Below are 13,895 nucleotides of genomic sequence, written 5' to 3'. Positions count from 1 at the left end.
TACCTTCCAATCTTGATCATGCCTCCTCTTTTCAAAGGAAGACTTTTCTCTCTCTTTCTCTTTCCTTAAAGCCTTTTTCTCCTCAGCCATCAACAGTCGAGCAATTTCCTAGAAGGGAAAACACAGACAGTGCCTCAGATACTTTTACTGCTCTTGTGAGTTTGAATAACTTTCCCATGGACAGTTGCTAATGGGAAGGGTGCAAATCCAGGACTTCACCCATCTGTGATCAGAAATCAAGTGATAGGGCAAAATTAAGACAGACATCATGCAGCATGCCCAGCAGATCCCTGATTTGCCAGAACTGCATTTGCAGAGACTTTCTGCCCCCTATTCCTTTCCCTTAATGGAGGAGGTGGTTCATCTCACAGTATCTTGGATAGTCTCCCCTGGGGCTCAGAAAAGAAATGCTCTCACAGAACCATGAACTTCCTTCCTCTGTCATGGTTGCAACAGGCAGCTGTCTGCTTGGCCAGCCTGAGCATATACATGAAACTCAGGTAGGAGCAAACCCCATTAGAGCTCTAAGCTTCCCCTACAAGGAGAGAAATGAACAACTAGAGGGTAAGAGGGAACAAGTGGTGTTTGGCAGCTTCCACAAGCAAAGGAATTCCACAAATATTTTACTTGTTGCTCACCTCATCCTGGGCTACTTGAGCTGCCTTCTGATCTGCCTCATTAGCCTGGGGAAAAGAAAAAAAGATGGTAGAAGAAAAAACAGAGACAAAAGAGTAACATCTCTGAATTATTCATACTCATTAACCTACTGGCAGGGCAAGTAGGTGCCCATACAAATACAAAACCATCCTCCCCAAATATACTTAGAACCCAACAATAAACTGTCATTTCAGCTTTTCAGCTGAAATTTGTCCTCATGTATCTGCTAAGGCACATCACAATGGATTTCCAACTCTGCTGTCCTCTCTTCTCAAAGATGGGCACTGGTCTGTCTCACTTCTGGGCTGGCCACACTGACTACAGGTCATCTTCACCTGCCTGGAAACATTAATTTAATATCACTCTGCTTCAGTAATTTAATTTTGGGGTGTTTATTTAAAAAAAATAGGTCCTTACTGGGTGGATGCCAGCTGTCACTCCATATGTGCGTGTATGGAAGACAAAGATAATTACTGGAAAGCACAGTAGCACTTTATGTCTTAAAGTCACTCTCATAGATAAAAGGTTTACAAATTAAAGTTGTCATTGCTGGCTACCTGAGTTCCTTCGAGATGACTAATGCATCCCCTCAACTTACCAGGAGCTCTTCCTCCTGCAGCTTCCGAGCAATCTCCGCATCAGACAACTCCTGTTCCATTCGGGGGGCATCATACATGGTTTGTTTCATCCCCCTCAAATTAGTGCCTACAGAATTGTGAGAGGAAAACAATCAACTCAAGCATTCTCCACATGCTTTGGTAAGGACACCCACATTCTCTTCAGCTCCCCCTCAGGAGAACCACGACGACATTGTACCTGCCACACAGCTGGTTTGAGAGCTTCTTTAGCTGAGGTGCAGCACACACCTTAGGAAGGTTTCTCTGTGCACACAGAAATACCTGATACACCATGCCTTACAACAAATGCAATTATATGGCAGAAGAGACCACATCCCTTGAAGTATTCGATGACAGTGATGCTAGCAAAAGAATTGTCACACTATGCCTTGATACAGATACACTGGCAAAACTGGGCAGCAGAGAGCAGCCCAACATCTGTTATGAGCACAGCACTCTGAACGCACTGCTGGAGTAGCATGGGCTGCAAAGGCTGCCTGGGACAGGCTTACATGAGATTTCAGACTATTTCTTCCTTGGGATGACCGACGAATTTTACAATTCAATGAGAAAACAGTCAAGTAAGCATATTTAAAATTCATATGATATTCAGTTCTGGCTTTGAGTAAAGAGTTTTGTTATTTTAAAGATAAACCTGATTAACACCTTCCACTTCCCCAAGGAAGGCTTTCATATTATGAGGAGGAAGAATAACTGCCCCAGTATCTCCAGAGACAGACACCCATTATCATCCTCACCTTACCCATGGGAATATTAGTTAGATGGTTTTAAGCATAAGTTTCCTCACGTTGTTACAGACACAGATCCAAGTCTCCTACTTTCACTAGATCCCCCCTACTTCCAGTGTAGCTTTAAAAGCAGAAAGATGCTTCTGGATCTCTAAAGCCCCCATTCCCCAAGTATTATTGAACAAGAACTACACAGGTACACATTTCCCAGAAAACTCCACTTGTACAGAATTTGGTTAGAACCCCATCTTACAAACAGAGCCCAGTTAGACACCGAGTGCCACTACTGAACTTTGCCCAAAATTAATTGATTAAGTTGCCAGCAGGGTTTTCAATAAGAAGTGGATGAAAATTGCTGGTTTTTTTAGTGCTTTAGCAAAGTGTTTTCACTTACAGTCCTGCATCTCAACAAAAGATAAGCATAATCCTTACATTTGGGGGTTTGTTAGGTTTTTTTTCTCTTGTGCAACGAGACCACTGCACAAAATGTATCATGAAAACAAAAGCTGGCTGTTGGTTGGTTGGTTGGGTTGGGTTTTTTTGGGGAGGAGTGAGGAGGGCTTTTTTCTTAAAACACAGGATAGCAAGGGCACCATTTCCAACAATACCTTCTTCCTCATCCTCTCCAATGCCATGGAACATCAGGACATAAAGAGAGCAAGAACATTTATGGATAAGAAGAATCCCACTAAATTGGGGAGAAACCTGGACAGGATTAACTGTGTACACATTGCAGGTAGATAGTGGAGACAAGCATCTTCAAAGGAAGCAACACATATTTCAGATACCAGTATGGGGCACACAAAGGTCCATCCCCACACATACATACACCTTCCCCATCACTTGGTTACCTGAGTCTCGCTGGCAGCCTCCACCCTTCCCCTGGGTCACAGCACGTGGGGATGGGGAACGTGTCCTCTGTCCTGCCCTTCTGCAGTCTCTTGCCTCACTCCTTCTACGATCATCTCTAAATTCACCATCATGGAGCTTCTCATCATGTGCCATCCTGTGTGATGAGTGACCCCGATGGCGAGATTTGTGTTTTTCAGGGCGCACTACCCGGCCGCCGCCCTGATGCCAGGTTTCCTGCTCAGCCTCCAGTTCCAACTCAAGAAGGGGAAGGTGCTTTTCTCTGTCTTGCCTTGGGGGCTTTCTCCTGTGCTGTGCCTCATCTGCAAGTCCATGCTTCGACTCCAGGTCAAGACTGAGAGGTCTCCTACCCTTCTCCCGGGCAGCTGTCCTCCTCTCCCGCAGCTCCCAGCTATGGCTGTGATCACAGGCACCGTGCTCAGCCTCTCTTTCCAGATCAAGGCTAGGATGTCTCCAGGACCTTTCCTGGCTGGCTGTTTTCCACTCCTGCTGATGGCCACTGCTGGTCTCTCTCAGGTAAGGAGACCTCCGACGATCCTCCGAGGTGGAACGCCCGTGTTTGGAGGCACCGTCGGCCAAAGGTGAGGGAGGTCCTCTGTGCTCTCTCTGGTGGTGCCTGCGCCTGTCATGACTGTGTGCCCTGTGAGGCTCAGAAAACTGCTCTCTGGGGTCACGCCAGGGGTGCTCTGAGCAACGGGGGGACAAACAACGAGTGGGTTAGTGGTGCAGGGGTTAATGGTGGTTCTGAGGCCAGACTCGCAGCAGGCAAATGAGGGTGCTTGATGCAAGAAGTTGAAAACGCAGGTAAAGCATGATGGGGTCAGAAAAAATAACAGGGACAGATAATGCTTGCAGGATACAACGGGGGGTAGAGTGAAATGGCAGCAGGGTAGAACAGGAGGCAACAAGGCTGGAGCAGAAAGCACAGGTCCAGCCTGAAAGTGTCTGAGACCTCCTAGACAAGGACAAGCCAATATAGAGACAAATGACTTTTAACAATGCAACTGGGGCTGAAAAACAGCCAAGAGAGCAGCTCATCTCCTGATGACACATCACTGCTGCAGGATCCTGAAACCACCTGAGAAAGGCTCGCAAAGAAAGGCACAAGATGCAGGTAAGGTTGGGAGGCAACAGGGGATGTAAGGCCAGGAGGGACCAAGCAGAAGGGTAAGGTTGGATCCTGGTTTATAAACATTGGTGCCTTGCCCTGCCTTCAGGCACAAGTTTTTTCATTAGTTTCACTGATGGGGGTAAGACCCACATAAAGCAGAAAAGGAGACAAGAGATAGGATTTTTGTTTCTTTAAAAGCAAGAATAGAATGATGGATAGCTGCAGCATCCAAACATCTTCCACCACAGATGTCATATATCTCTTGCAGACCCAGAAGTTTCAGGTCCTGTACTTCTATACTGCCTAAATAAAAGTTTCAGCTCTGAATAAAGAGAGGGTTATGGAAATTTAAGAGCAGAATAAGAATTCACAAAACAGAAGCTCCTGACCTCAGCAATGTAGCTAGAAAAGCCACTTACTTGGCAGTTCGGTGGGGTTGTTTCCTCTGTGCTTTCCAGAAAACAGGTAGAGATTTTCTTTGCTCTTAATTTCAGTAATAAACTTGAAACAGGTAGGAGGATGCAACAGTCTGCCTCTTTACAATCTACTAATTGATTTATTTTCCAATCAACCAATTTGCTAAGAAAAATCACTGCACTGAGTGAATGATTATCTCTCTACAGCAGCTTTTCAAAACAAAAAAAGAGGCCTCAAAGCAGAGTCTGATTTGAAACAGAACTACACAGACAAACCTCCACCCAAAAAATGGAAAAAAACCCCAGCAGCAGCAGACTTTCCTCCTCAGCTGCCAAGACGTTTCTTTTATAGTATCTAAATATATTTAAAATAGATTTCACTGCACATGAACTACATTCTGTTTTAATAAATAGCTCTGCCTCCCTTACAATCCATCTAGATTTCAGGGAAAAAAAAAAACAAACAAACCCCACACCAAAACTGAATGTTCCCTTCAAGGCATTCTACTCAGAAAAAACTTTTCCAGAGCCAGCAAAAATACAGCCTACAGAAAATCCACCTTGAAAACAAATCTGTATGACTTTTATCCAAAACAGGTGTATTTTTAGAAGTCCAAGAACCGTAACAGGAACTGCTGTGGTTGGTTTTTAACTGGTTGGTTTTTTCCTGTGTTAGATCATTCATATGATTTACAGAAAACAAATATCCAATAAAACAATCTGACTTACTGAACAACGGAGACCAGAGCCTGAAAGCAAGAGCCAGTTTTTGAACAACACTAACAAGGGTCTAAGAATTAATTCAATTTTGTCATTAAGGAAAGCTCAATAAATACAGCAGCAGAGAGCAGAACACAAAAGAGCAAAGCATGGCTACACTGGGAAAGGACTGCTGCAGGTAACACAACCATGCCAGACAACCCAAGCAAAAGACTTGGTTTTGGGGTATCTCAGGGCGTTTAACTCATCAGCAGGTGCTGGTTCCTGAAGCACCTTCTGAAGGGGCTGTGTAAACACTCTCTGGATCCTGGTGTTACTCCCTCAAGCAGCAAGTGACTGAGTGAATACAAAAATGTTTTTCATGGCACAGACACTTCTGGGAGGAACTCTGCTTTTTTTCATGTTTATTTTTCCACTTTTAAAGAGTTCAGACTGCTTTGGAGCAACAGTCCTGATCCATGTGACTCCTGGATGCAGATAAATTTTTGTCAGCTGATTTGTCATAAAAATCCATACTGTCCTACCATCTCTGCATGGCAACAGTATTACCTACATTGTATTTTTTCAGAGACTTGTCCCATTTAATTCTAAAAACCTGAAGTGTGGGTTGGCCATAAGAACTCCAAGATGCTTTTTTTCCCAGCTCTGTACATGTAGCATGACTTGTGGTCATGAAGTTTCCACTTGGTTACTGCTTTGCACTTACTGCTTTGTATTTCTTTGTCTATCTTTGAACATCTTCCAAATTGAACCTAACTTGTGTAAGTTCAAACGCAAGACTTGAAAACTGTCAATGGCATTGATGTTAAAATGAGAAATAAGAGGTTTGATCTTCATCTTCACAATCTGTTAATCAAAAGCAACCCATCTTTCCCACCACATTTTTGAAGGAAGAACACAGGAACCACCACCAGTGCACAGCAAAGCCATCCCCAGATTGCTCCATAATTAAACACACCCTGATTCTCTCCTCCCAGTTTAAAGAAGGTCTGTATTCAATCACAAAAGCTGACCGAGAGAAAGCAATACAGCGCTGTGGATCATATAATTTCCACAATGTACAGTCCCAGATGATAATCACAGCAGAGACACTCTGTGGAGATGACCTTGTTCTTCAGTAAGTCATTCAAAGTGGTTGTGCTAATTTTACTGCTTGGATACGTACCTGCAAGGAGCTATTTTTGAAACACAGTTCCATGAAGCAGCATTTATTCCTTTATGTAGCCGTGCCAGCATCACAAATGAGCACACAGAACTGTTTCTCTTCAAATGCAAGCACGGAATTGCATCGACATTCCTCCCCCACACACTGGGTGTTACACAGCAGTAACTGTGGATTATCAACTACTGGTTTTTTTCCACAAGCCCTTTTAAAACATGAATGCATGGCTGTACTCGTACATACACACACCACACACCCTACCCCTGTCCTCCAGGCCATTTTCTAGGACAACAAAAATTATAAAACTGTCTTTTTTTTTTTTTAATTTAAATATTTCCTAATTAGAGAAAACAATGATTCTGACCCTTGAAATTAATGTAATGCTAAAGTGCTCAATACAGGACTGTAGTATAAGGGAAAGTTCCTAGATGGAGTCGCCAGATCACCAGGTTCACCTATCCTGCCATGACCTTTTATCTAGTAGAAACCTACCTCCATTTTCTGCATAATAGCTCTCCTCATAGCCCTGGGACTCTGGGTAGTGCTTCTTGCGCTTCTTTTCTTCCTGCAGTTGGAGGAGACGGGCAATGTCCTGCAGGGATGGGAGAAAACAGACATAAAATCACCGCCGAAATTATCTCCAGATTCTTTTATTCAAATTCTTTATTCAATTATTAAAATCCCGATAGTTTAATTTTTTAGACATGGCAACAACATTACTCAAATTCAACCCGTAGGTGGGATAGGGCTTTCAACCTAGTGGATGACACAAGGGACCATCTCAGCAACCAGTATTCAACCTCACCCAAGCCCACCATGGAAATTCCAACCCCATGGCAGACTCACAGGTTCCTGTTCCCCCTGCACACATTTGGCCCAAACAGCCAAAGCAGGGCAAAAGGGAGTACCTGTGCAAGCCCAGGATTTCAACTAGGATTTAGAAGTCACAGAAGTGCACACCCACTTACAGGAGTGGGCTGGATCTGCCCCCTGCACTCTGCCAGGGAAAGAAAAACAGAGGCTAAGGCTGCCTCTAGTTGAAGGCACTTCTGACTGGAAGGAGTTCCCACAGTAAGTCACAACCTCGCTTCACACTGGCTGTAATTTGCAGGGACTGTAGGATGCCAGGCAGAGAAATGCATCAGTTTGACAGACAGAGACTGAAGGAAAAGAAAATCGAAGGGATATTAGGAAGAGCGAGCCAGGCACAAGGCAAGAACTCAGTGGGGACTGCAGCCATTTGTCTTCTGTCACAGTTTTGGTAAATACGCCAAAGAGACAAGCACTCCATTTTCCTAATTGGTTTTCCTTCGAGATGACTAATGGATCAACAAGGCCTCGGAACCACAAACAGTTCCCTGGGGTTTGCTCATCTGGGGTCCAGAAGATTGCAAATCAGTGGAGCCAGTTTGAAGCCAGGAAGCAAAGCTGGCAGATACCAGCATGGCATGCTAGCCCTTTGGATGCTATTCATTTAAGCCTTCCTAATCCTCAGAACCTTTACAGAGCCATGCATGTAAAGTGGACACTGCGGGCAGGAAAGGCATCACTGAAATGCAAACTGAGAGTCAACACCCTCCAGAGCAAAGCCTGCACTGGAAGACATTGAACGGCTGTTCAAGTACAAATTATTATTTCAGGATTCAGATAAGATCTGCTCAACAGCCAGCTTTGTGGAGGACCTGAGGATGCCACAGACTCTTCAGGAAAAAAAAAAAAAGCCAAAACAAAACCTCTTTCTCCTGACAAGGTTAACCTCTTCTAGCAAGTACAGTAAATCTATAAATATATATGCTTAAGCACATTATCTCCAGGACTGAGACAGCTCAGGACTTGCAAATCCACACAAACCACTCCTTACAAAAGGGATTCATAAGCAGGCAGGCTTAGAGCTTCATCTGAAAACCCTGCGGTCCAGACCAGATCTGCCTCAGTCCACAGCTACATTTCAGCCACACTCGGGGACTTCCCATGTACCAAGATGAAGAGAGGGAATATTTATGACTTCTCATTGCTTTAATCCACAGTCATCTGAAGACTGCTCCCAAGAGCACAAGATGGTCAGCAGGCTGACAAGTGGGAAGGACCAGTTGTCAGACCACTGACATCCCTGCAGCTCTCTACATAAAGCAGGAGGGAAAGGTGCAATTCCCCAAGCCAACATTAGTTTTGCATCTCCTTCACCTTCCTGATAAAAATAAGACAGATTTGTCACCTTTATAGCACAAATTCTTTGACCTAAGTGTTCCTCCCACCCCACTACCACAAGTTCCCCTTGGAAGCCAAGCCCTTCCACATCTGCCTGGACAGCCTTTCGATACTTGCTTGGAATTAGTGGTACAAGAATAAAATTAAGCCTTGCACAAGCAAACTGATGCATCTGTCAGGTAAGGACAGATTCTTACTTCAGGCTCTTCCAGGAAACGCAGTTTTGTGTTTCCAAGCTCTTCCTATACAGAAAATGCCACCAAGTGCCTCTTAAGCATCTTGAGACTACTCAGACTTCTCAGGAAACCATCTGTAATCAAAAATGGGGACACATGCAACGCTCACACAGGTGTTCCTCTACTCTGTGGGTTTCTTAAAACCCAATCTGACAGGCTGACCCAATAAGGTGATCAACAAGCCAAATCCTTTGAACACCATCGACAAACCACACTGCCCACTCGCAACTGCTCAGCAGCAGCAGAGTAACATTCTGAAATCACAAAAGGAATTTGCTGGCAAGAAACTACAACAGGGTGTTCAGGCTGTGAAAGACTAAACTGAAGAACTGAGAAGCCAGAAGTGGATGGCTGGGTGGAGAGTCCTCCTGAAATCTTTGCAACAAAGACAAAGAAATCACGATCCAAGATTCTCCCAAAAGTGGTACCTATCTTCTTGCATTTGAGAAAGCAAGCAGGTCTCAGAGTGCATAAACCATTACAACTTTCTACGCCAGGGCAATGAACACCTCAACAAGACCTACCTATTACTTGCCTTCTTCATTAGCAAAGCCACTGGCACCAACAATCCTTGTGACCCTTGAGTGTGAGGACTATGACTGTATCTTATTCCTGTAACAGGACTCCCTAAAAATCTCCCTGCATACAGAGATCTGCAAGGATGAGGATTGCCACCATGCAAGCCAACTCCTGTGGCTACTGGCCAAGAAATGCCTGACCTGAAAGGACTGTTACAAATAGCCCTGCCATCCCTGCAGCTTTAAAGGTTACCTCGTCTTTTTCCTCTTGCCTGCGGCGCTCCTCTGCTTCAAATGTGAGCTTCACTTGGATTTCCTGAGCGATCTCGCAGTCCTGTCGTTCCCTAGAAGGTAAGGAGACAAGGATTACAGGCAGCTGAAGCCTCAGGCATCAGTCAGCCTGAAGAAAGGGATAAAAGAGCTAAAAAAAAAAAAAAAAAAATCCATCTGATTTACACAAAAGGATTATTACTCAGTGTTACTGCAGAGCCTATGAATTCTCACCAGGGACGGGGACTCTCTGTACCTACTGCTAACCAAATTTAGAAAATACTTCCCAAAACCTTCAAAGACTATAAAGCAAAAGAAAACAGATTCATCTACAGTTTGCTAAGAAAGGAGGTAGGTACCACAAAATAGAGCAGGCCAAAGTAGCACTTAGGAGTCTGCAAACAGTTTAATTCTGCTGAGTTTCTGTATGTGTGGTATCAAAGGAGGGGTTCAGGGGTACAGTTAACACAGGTATACCTGGTAAGTGGTTTTCACGTGAAAGCCAAGAAGAAGAAAGTGCAGGAATGCAGTACATAGGCCAAGTGGAGGCTGGAGGCGGCAGTTCAGTAATGATGAGAAATGCAGCTGAGGTGGGATGAGACACAAAAGCAGAACCAGTGCCAAGAGGCGAGGGAGCAACATGCGTCAGAAGGTGGGGGGAGGGAGCCATCTCCACCCTGCCAGTGCGGACGCAGGAACACAAGATTGCATTAACTGGGGAAAGAGATACCAGAGTAATTGAGACAGGAGAGTTCTGGCTGTGTAGACAGACCTAGAAGGCTGTATTTCATGGGCATCACAGCAAAAGCATCTGCAAGGACAGTGCAGCATGCTCCGATGTCCAGCAAACAGGCTGGAAGAAGGGCCTATGATTCCTTAGGGCAACTCAGAAAAGGGCTGGGGGATTTGAGAAAAAAGATTTAAAATTGTCTCTTTCAGCACTGTTTAAATTGAGCTAAAGACTAGCTTTAAACAGGTCTGAAAAATCAATCCCTGCAATTGCAACTACTGAAAGGCAAGGCATAGGAGGAGACAAAAATGGGAACAGCAACAGGCAGAGCCTGTTTTATTAGAATACAATGTGTTGAAGAACACAGTGGCAATGATCAGATAGGTGATGGGAAGGCTACCAAGAGCACATTAGGGAAGACAAGCAAATAATTCGAGAGAAGCAGGTTGTGCTGTGTCAAAGTTGTGCTGCATGGGATGAAGCAACTAGTTCTAGGCTTGAGCAAGGATCTGGGCAGAAACAACCTAGTGAACTTGGAGATAAAGGACTGCAGGAGAGTCTAGGACATGAGCAAAGGAAGTCAAAATAGTTTCAAGTGCAGATAAACACTTTAGGTTGCAAAATCAAGAAACGTGGCATGGCTGGAGCAGTCAGTGGCACCACAGAGCCTTCTTTTACAAAAAGTGAGGAATGAGAGAAGCAGAAGGGGTGGATATGTGGAAGAAGGACATTGCAACAAGAGGGTTTAGAGGATTAATGTCACCAAGAAACAACTCATCTGTCTTAAGGAACAAAAAGGTACATGCAGCAGGAGGGAAAAGAAGCTTCTTTATTTCTATCAACTGCTCCATGGAAGCAGACCTGCAATCGGGCTAGAGTTATTAATAGGTCAAACATCTCAGGACATCAGTTTCTTTCATCCAGGTAATGAAACCTGGTATTTTTAGCATGTGCCTGTGTGTGTTTCATTTTACTCTGGGGGGGAGATCTGTTCAAAGGCACAAGAGTTCACACAGCAGCAACTCTAGTTCTTGAACCTGCCTTATATAAAGGGACCTTGGCAAACCTGGCACCCAGCAAAGAACCACAGCCCCCAGCAAAACAATAGCTGAATAAGCAAATCCTAGGGGGCAGGCTGCCAGTAGGCCTGATAGTGGATCCCTTATGACCCCAGCCTCTGAGGACGTGAATTCAGGTAGAAAGCAAGTTAGAAAGGTCAGACACATCAAGGCATTGCACGTCTCCAGTTCCCCTGGCACCTGTGAGCAGAGATAAAGTGCCAAGTTCATCAGCACAAACTGACTTGCTAAATACTTAAAATACATCTTATTACAGACAAACAGGACACAGAAACAGCTAATCATCTGTTGTAGTTTGCTTGTAGAAGTGGTAGCCATGTTCTGAAGCCACGAGGAGCAGAGGGCAAGAGCCCTCTGTTAACTTGAGTGAGCATAAGAAAAGAGGTTAAAGAACTTTGACAGCCCTTCTCATTCTTCAGTTTCTTTAGTGTGAGTTCAAGTGCCCATCAGACCCCAGAAATCAGCCAGAGCAACATAAACATCACCCTTCCTGAACATCCCACCTACGTGTTTTTCCTTCCTGAGCTGCAGCAGTGTTAAAAGTGTTGGGAAAACTCTACATCAGTTTATAAAAAAAAGAGAAAACACCCAAAAATCTGTGTGATAAGAAACCTCCCTACCATACACACTGATTGTAGCTACTAGTTGTTGCCAGATAAGGGAAAAAAAGGAAATGTTTAAGGGAATTATTCAAAGGAACTAGCTTACATTAATACAACAGAACCATTACAGCACTGGGAGCAAAATGGGGAAAGGACATATTTTCACACTATTTTATTTTAGTCATCTTGCTACTACACTTAGCAGCGTGCAGGCTGCTCAGCTAGATGTGAGAGATGCTTTTAAAGAAGCATAAAAATAAGGTTTGATGCTTCCCTGAATTCTTAAAAAGAAAAAAGTTATTTCTATTCTCTCATTTATCTTCACAAAGTCTTTCTGAGAAAATTTAGGATTTGAAAGACAGAAGAAAGCCCACAAATTTGAAGAGCTTTTGTATGTTTCCTGTTTCTAAAGACCCCCTACTTTTACTTCCTTACTTCTCCCATCACCTTGCAGTGTCAAACTGACCTACACAATACAGAAAGCATCAACAGCGAGGATTATTTTGTTGCCAGAATATGCTACTTTTAGACAAGGAGGAGTGGGAACATACAAAGAATTGAGGAAGAAAAAGATCCAATTACAAAAGGATGCCTCCAACTTCTTTTACTACTCTTGCAGAAGAGCTCATGCTTCCAGGAGCAGAACTGCTGCTGACACAACATTTTGCATCAGCAGTTCTGCCTGTGCCTTGGCTCACAAAGTTTGTAAATCCCATTTTACAGAGTCCTACAAGAAGAAAATCATTTGCAGCTCCCAGCAAGTAACAAAGAGGAATCACCTCTGCCATACAAAATTAATTTTTACGTTGTCATTTACACACTCACGACTCTAACTGGTAATAAAGACAAAGTTATTGGAAAAAAACCACAGACTTGAGAGATATATATGTATCTACCCAGAGTTGCCTCAGTGTGCTGGGAACATTGAAAACAATGGCTGATCTGTTATGCTCCAGCTTCAAAGCTTTTATGAGCCACTGCTTTGAAGCCAGTCCTGTATCTCACACATCTGCAACACAGAGCTCTTCTGCTTCATCACTGTCCCTGCCAGATGAGCCACCCAGGTTTTGTGATCCACCACCAGCTGTACCTGGTGGGTGGCATCCCAGAGCACAAGACAAGCCTGGAGGCAGCACAACTGCTGGGAGATGCATCCTGCCTCGCAGGTCCTGCATTTGCAGTGACTCCCATCCTGCCATCTCTCACCAGCAGGATCTGGCTGAGATCTGTCACAAAAATCATTTGTTACATCTCATGCATTACAAGTCCACTCTGGATTGGAAAGTACAGTTTGTTTTGCCCTGCACTGCCACGTTCCATTTCCACACTAGCTCCACAGCTGAGAGTTATGGCACACAGAAAGCCAAACCACAGGGTTCGATGTGCTGTGTGGGGACTGAGCAAACCTGCAGAGCAAACTGGATCACTCATTAAACACCCTCCCACAGCTGCTACAGAAGTCAGTGACTGCAAAAGAAGGCCTGTCCCCAACACCCATACCCACCAAGTGACCCTGGGGCAGCAGTTTCCCCTTCCAGGTCACTTCACACTGAATATCTGCAAGCACAAGCATGGGCTTTCAGTGCAGCAGGACACCCAGCTCCTCAAAAGCACTCACCAGGCACCAGTACAAACACATCAATATCTGCAATTTTCACAAGAGAGAGAATTCACTGTAACACTATATTTATGTGGCATGGTTCCTTCTTTCTCAGACTTCAGCCCGCACAAGGTCAACATAAGTGGCCAAGTTACTCCATTTTGCCAATGAGCAGTACAATGGGGAGACTCCCCCTCATGGACAGGCAACAGAATATAAGCCAGCATGGGCCCCAGGACCATCTACTTCCACCCTGTTCTCATTACTCTGTGCCTAGTATTAATACTTTTATAGCAATGGACAGCCAAAGAAAAAAGGAAACAAAAGCAGAACCTGAACCCCAGGTACTG

The 13,895-nt window shown here is 44.3% G+C and overlaps 1 protein-coding gene across 2 annotated transcripts in view; it reads right to left on the bottom strand.

The window, feature by feature from the left end:
• Positions 1-13,895, bottom strand: part of CCDC50 (coiled-coil domain containing 50) — a 42,522-nt gene that overhangs the window by 8,876 nt on the left and 19,751 nt on the right. The window contains exons 4-9 of one of the 2 annotated variants that reach the window (XM_051782163.1): positions 9,518-9,608; positions 6,795-6,894; positions 2,875-3,579; positions 1,256-1,362; positions 639-683; positions 4-108 (exon numbers count right to left, since the gene is read on the bottom strand). In XM_051782163.1, coding sequence (XP_051638123.1) covers positions 4-108; positions 639-683; positions 1,256-1,362; positions 2,875-3,579; positions 6,795-6,894; positions 9,518-9,608 — 1,153 coding nt within the window. The remainder of the gene's footprint in view (positions 1-3; positions 109-638; positions 684-1,255; positions 1,363-2,874; positions 3,580-6,794; positions 6,895-9,517; positions 9,609-13,895) is intronic. The other variant, XM_051782164.1, reaches the window with a different exon arrangement.

The sequence above is a fragment of the Manacus candei genome, unplaced genomic scaffold (assembly GCF_025592945.1).
Source record: "Manacus candei isolate 608988 ecotype Guabito, Panama unplaced genomic scaffold, ASM2559294v1 h1tg000015l, whole genome shotgun sequence".
NCBI lineage: Eukaryota > Metazoa > Chordata > Aves > Passeriformes > Pipridae > Manacus > Manacus candei.
The sequence above is the reverse complement of the archived record's forward strand: the minus strand, read 5'-3'. Positions and strand labels throughout refer to the sequence as shown.